Source organism: Tetrao urogallus (assembly GCF_951394365.1).
Source record: "Tetrao urogallus genome assembly, chromosome: 6".
Lineage (NCBI taxonomy): Eukaryota > Metazoa > Chordata > Aves > Galliformes > Phasianidae > Tetrao > Tetrao urogallus.
The window spans coordinates 56477020-56483022 of NC_136819.1; the positions used below are offsets into that span (position 1 = coordinate 56477020).

Below are 6003 nucleotides of genomic sequence, written 5' to 3' on the forward strand. Positions count from 1 at the left end.
CCACTCTCCTTGAACATTTGGCTGTTAACCTCAGCTTCCTCTTGCATCTTTCTCTCATCTGGACTAATATATAAGCACAAGGAGTGTGCCAGTTCCTGCTACTCCAACATGGAGTTTATATGTAGTAGAGTACCTCCAGTTCTTATATTTTTAAGAGGTGCCTGATCAGCCTGCTTCTTGTGATGCTGTTCTTTGTGTGGTGCACACATTCTTCCACTGGCCTTTATTGTCAGCTAAGCAAAATGCCACACAAACCCTTCAGCAGAAGGCATTGTTGTTACATCTGGGGCTTTGTTGTTTGACTGCAGTTCTGACTTGGAAGTTGTGTACTGATAGCTCTGAAATAAATGGAGGAAGCTGACCTGACCCAGGTTAATGTGCTGGAATGAACTTTTGGTTTTATAGATAGCTTCAAAAAGATAAAAGGCAAGTCAGTAAGAGCTCTTCACAGAACGGCCCGGGTTGGAAGGGACCTCAAGGATCACGAAGCTCCAACCCCCCACCAATGCAGGGCCACCAACCTCCCCGTTTCATAGCAGCCCAGGCTGCCCAGGGCCCCATCCAACCTGGCCTTGAACACCTCCAGGGATGGACGGGGCATCACAGCCTCTCTGGGCAGCTGTTCCAGCACCTCACCACTCTCACAGCACAGGACTTCCCCCTGACATCCAACCTCCATCTGCCCTCCCTCAACTTCAAGCCGTTTCCCCTTGTCTTACTGTTATCCACCCTTTCAAAGAGTTGCCCCCCCTCTTTATAGGCTCCCTTTAGGTACTGAAGGCCGTACCTCTTCTCAGTGTTCAGAGCTGCAATGAGTAGTGGTAACAGTGGCTCTACTAGTGGTGTGCTGGTCCTAGGCAAGAACTTTGAGCACTGGGGTTGTTGTTTGGCAACTCCATGGATAAATGAAGCAACTGTTACAAAAGGCTATGGGATGTGTTGGAGAGATCCTAAACAACTCCAGTAGTGGCTCTTACGACGTTGTTCTGCAGACAAGACTGGAAGAATGTTCTCTCTTCTGTGAGTCATACTTGATTTACCAGCGTGACTCATGTGCTGAGCTTGCCAGTAAACCTCCACCCCACCCCTGAAACTGCTCTTGGCTGATGGGGAAGTGCTGAGGTGGGAGAAGCACCACAGGGCTCATGCTCTGTGTGATGGGTGCAATGTATGTAAGGAGTGCACCTCCCTTGGGTTGGAAGTGTGACAAGGATATGCAGATTTAGGCCACTCTAAGCAGCTGTGCAGGCAAAACAAGTCTGAAATGGAGAAGGGGGGCAGTTTTGCTTCCTCCAGACTTGACTCTGAGCCCCCTCCTGAAATGCCTTGTCTGATCCTGACCAGAACACTCTTGAGCTTTCAGTGTTCTCTGGTGTTGCTTAGGTCACTGAAGTGGCACTTTGTCACTTACGCACAAACCTTCCCAGCCTGGCCATGCAATTCCTATTCTCGTGTTTCCCCTTTAGAGAGAACCAAAGCACCACTTTGCAGCACTGCTTTGATACAAAAAGGAATGACTGCTCTACTAACAGAGAAACTGAGGCTAAAACATTGATCAGTTATCTGGGACTTCCAGCAGTAATCTTCAGCCCTATCTTAACTCATTCACAGGACAACTGCCTGTAGGCTACATACAGCTTTCCCACATATTCTTCTTGCAAATCAGAAATGACTCATAGTCATTATCCTCTGGCAGAGTTTCAAATTCTAAAGCAAGAATTCGGCTTCTTCCACATCCAAATACAGCTTGCGTCTTAACCAAAACCAAATTTTACTTGTGAAAATGCTTTATTGCTTCAAAATAATCAGACAGGAAGGCACTCCTGTTACAATTCTCTGAAGAGTGCTAGACTTGTGTTAAAGGTACAGCTTGCTAATTAAATCATGGAGGTCAAAACGCTGGTGAGAGTGATGTCCCCAGCAATGCAGAGCTTGGTGATCTCATTCAGCTTCTTCTCACGGAAGCTGTACTGCAGCAGGTGAGCATCGTTCACTGCTACCTTGAAGTGATCCCCCTCACAGAGCACCTGGAGCTGAAAGAGAAATGCAAAGTGAGCCAAATTGGAACCATCAGCTGCAGGAACACCGGTGACCTTTGCCTTCCCCAGAGCCGTGCTGTGCTCATCTTCCTTGATGATTCAGCTGCGGTGTCTGTCCCATGACTACGCCTTTCAAGCAGCATGAAATGCAGGGAGGGCAGAGTGCACCCGTTTGTTTTGCAGGAGAAACAGACTGGGGAGAGAGCTGGACTGCACTGCAGGTTTTAGGAGGAAGTTTTTCACCAGAGGGTGGTGAGGCACTGGCACAGGTTGCCCAAGGAGGCTGTGGATGCCCCATCCCTGCAGGCATTCAAGGCCAGGCTGGATGTGGCTCTGGGCAGCCTGGGCTGCTGGTTGGTGACCTGCACACAGCAGGGGGTTGGAGCTGGATGAGCACTGTGCTCCTTTGCAACCCAGGCCATCCTGTGATTCTGTGACAATGGATGCCTTACAGCAACCTGCCCAATAGCTGCTGCACAATGACAGCACCAGTAGGGAGAATGCAATAAGAAATGGGAATAACAGATTTTTTTTTAATTTCTTTTCTCCGTTGTTACCTTGAAGGGGGCTCCAGGTTCAAATGGAAATCTAGGAGCTGTTCTCTCCTCTTTTCCCCAGCTATTGCGGAACATTGAATTACAGACGATGACCCTTTTGTGGTCTTCCTTGAAACGGGGGTTAAAGTGGAAGGCAATGTCTTGCCCCCTCTTGAAATCCAGTGAAAACCTGCAAAGGCAATAATCAGTGAGCTGTTTTTTCTGCAGAAGACACGAGCTGTCTCCCAGGGCTGCTGGAAAGCAGCAGCAAGCGGACATAAATGCACAGGACCCACTGGGTAACAACAGGGCGGTTCTGGAGGATTTGCACAGTCGTTTTGAGTCACGATTTCACAGAAGGTGGGTGCTATTCAGAAAGTGAACTGTGCCCCTTAACGCTGCCGCAACCCATCCGTACCTGCTGGGGTTTGGGTTCACAGTCCCCGTGATGGTTATGAGCATGCGAGGCATGAGTCCTGCTGGTAGAGGCAGATCGTAGGGGACTTTCTGGAGAGGACAGAGATTTTGGTGTTAGCAGAACAGCATGTTGGCGAGCAGCACAGGCCTGACGGTCAGGCAGGGGCTGGGTGTTGGTGTGACAGCAGTGTGGCTGCTCATGCAACTCCTAAGGACGTGCAGCCCCAGGTCCCTCCCACAGCCGAGCACCACGAGCAACCAGAGAAAGCGAAAGCTTTCAAATATGTCTGGGCTGTTACCAGTGGAGCAGCTGGAGCTCCGGAGAATGGTGCAGCTGGTCCTCCAGAATAGGGTCCTGCTGCTGCCGGTCCTCCAGGATAAGGCCCTGGTGGTCCTCCAGGGAATGGCCCGGGCGGTCCATGATGCGGTCCAGGTGGTCCATGATGCGGTCCAGGTCCCCCAGGGTATCCAGGGTACGCTGGGAAGGCCCCAGGACCTGGGGGCTGGTTCCAGCCCTGGGTTGGGGGGGCACCAGGGTTGTGAGTAGGCAGGGCGTCAGAGAGCTGGGGATGGAGGGGAGAGTAGGAGGAGAAAGACAGGCAGCATCCAGTAGGGCTGCCAGCACCTGGCCTTTATGGCCTGCGTGATGCCGAGCGCTGCGTCTGGAACGGCCCAGTGGTGCTGAGAACCCAAAAGTCCCTTAATGCTCCTTGATTGGTGTTACACGGATTGGTAACAATGCAGAATCGTAGAATCACAAAATCATTAAGGTTGGAAAAGACTTCAGAATCACCATTCTCACTGCCCACGTCCCTCACAATGCATCCCCACGGTTCCTGAACGCCTCCAGGGATGATTTCCTCACCACTCCCTGGGCAGCTGTGCCAAGTCCCACCACAAGTCCCCACCTTCACGCAATGACCACCACGGGGCCCCTGCGTGTTTGTTCAAGAAATCAATACTCACAGAGAAACCGTCCGACATTTTTCCTAAAACAAAAAGACAGAGGAGATCGTGAGGTCATTTTGTGCCCCTCCCAGGTTACACGGCTGTTTGTGGTTCACCACCTCCATCACAACCGCTGCCGGGCCGAGAGGTGCCACAGAATCCCAAACCCAAAGGCCCGGCCTGCAGCTGGGATGGGAGAGGAGAGGAGGGGTCCTACAGGGGGACCCCCTGTGCTGTTCCTATAGGAGATGTGTGGTCTGCTTTGGGGTTTGCAGCCACCCCAAAAGGCGAAGCTGCGCCATGCAGAAATGCTGCGGCCTGGGGCTGAATTCCTGCTATCAAAGAGTGCATTCATAAACCAAGAGAGGAGAAGAAAAAAAAAAACAAACAGGGAGAGGCAGAAATGGGAGGGAAAAAGGAAAATTCCAAACGGAAAGCAGAGAAGTCTAATTCTCTTCAAATAAAACACTGAGTAACACAAAGGTCTGAGCAAACCTGCTTCAGCAATAAGGAAATCATGCTGAGTTTCCCCAGCACCAAACCCTTCCCCCAGCAAAAGGCAGCACAGAGCCTGCATGACTTCCAAGCAGTTCCTGCAGGCACCGGCCAGGAGCAATGACTTTCAGCTGCCCCAACCTGGCAGTGCAGATATTTGCCTTCTGCTTTTTCCATCCCTCTGCTTCCCAGGGTGCAGGACCCAGTGCCCCACTAACTGCAGGCGGTCCCAGCACAGCCAGGCAGGTGCCAACGAACCCCACGAGTTCTGAAAGTCCCACTTTATAATTCGCTGGGTGGTTAAGGTTGGAAAAGACCTCCTAAGATGGCTGAGTCCAACCATCACGTCGGCTCCTGCCAGGCTCAGCCTTTGCCACGCATTGGGAAACCATTTGGGAAAAGGATTTCGAAGCAAAGCAACCTCGACACGTGAAGGATGGTGGGCAAAGCCGTACAACCCAACTCGCCAAGGATGGGAGCTCTGTCCAACCCCGGACCCCCAGTGCCAGCACTCAACCCCTTCCCGGAGCTCCCTTACCTGCAGGTGTCGGGCCGTGTATCAGGGCCGGGTGTCGTGCTGCGCACTGGGGCTGGGCAATATCCCCACCCATAGCTGCCCCAGCCCCGGGGCGGAGCACCGAGCGGAGCCCAGCCCCGCGGGCAGCACGGCACGAGGACACCCGCGGCGTCCCCTCCCAGCTGTTAGGAATGCCACCCCACTGAACACGGAGGAATCGGATGCATTGAAGGTTCCAACTCACTGCTGGGCCATCGCCCATCCCGGCGGCGCCCGACGTGAGTCATAGGATCATAGAGCCATAAAACCACCGAGGTTGGAAAAAGACCTCAAAGATCGAGCAGCAGGAGCCCAGCACAGCACGCTGAATCCACTCCTGGAGCGATGGCAGCGCTGCTTAAAGCGGTGCAAAAGGCAAAGATGTGCGGGAGTGCTGGAATGCCTTTACTGCGCAGGCAGGCTGAGGGTGCAGCCCAGGACAGAGGGCTTTTCCAAGAGGTTCTGGTGTTTTTCATCTCCTGCTGCAAAAGTGTTGCAGCTTCAGTTACACAACAGACACAGCGTTACAAAAGCAGAAATGAAAACAGGAAACAGAACCCGAGCGTGGGTTCATTCACCGAATCACAGAATGGCCCGGGTTGGACCTCAAGGATCATGAAGCTCCAACCCCCCTGTGCCATGCAGGGCCACCAACCTCCACATTTCATAGCAGCCCAGGCTGCCCAGGGCCCCATCCAACCTGGCCTTCAACACCTCCAGGGATGGACGGGGCATCACAGCCTCTCTGGGCAGCTGTTCCAGCACCTCACCACTCTCACAGCACACAACTTCCCCCTGACATCCAACCTCCATCTGCCCTCACTCAACTTCAAACCATTTCCCCTTGTCCTGCTGTCATCTCCCCTTTCCAAGAGCTGACTCCCCTCCTGTCTGTAGGCTCCTTTTAGGTACTGAAAGGCTGCACTGAGGTCACCCCTCAGCCTTCTTTTCTCCATGCTGAGCAAGCCCAGCTCCCTTAGCCTGTCTTCATAAGGGAGGTGCTCCGGTCCAT

The 6003-nt window shown here is 52.8% G+C and overlaps 1 protein-coding gene across 1 annotated transcript; it reads right to left on the reverse strand.

Moving 5' to 3' along the window:
* Nucleotides 1–1877: 1877 nt before the first annotated feature.
* LGALS3 (galectin 3) lies at nucleotides 1878–3976 on the reverse strand (the record flags this gene model as incomplete). Its single annotated transcript, XM_079537942.1, has 5 exons — nucleotides 1878–2033; nucleotides 2597–2765; nucleotides 2994–3082; nucleotides 3292–3555; nucleotides 3959–3976. 5 exons carry the CDS (start codon nucleotides 3974–3976, stop codon nucleotides 1878–1880), a joined length of 696 nt encoding a protein of 231 aa, XP_079394068.1.
* Between the last annotated feature and the right edge of the window lie 2027 nt (nucleotides 3977–6003).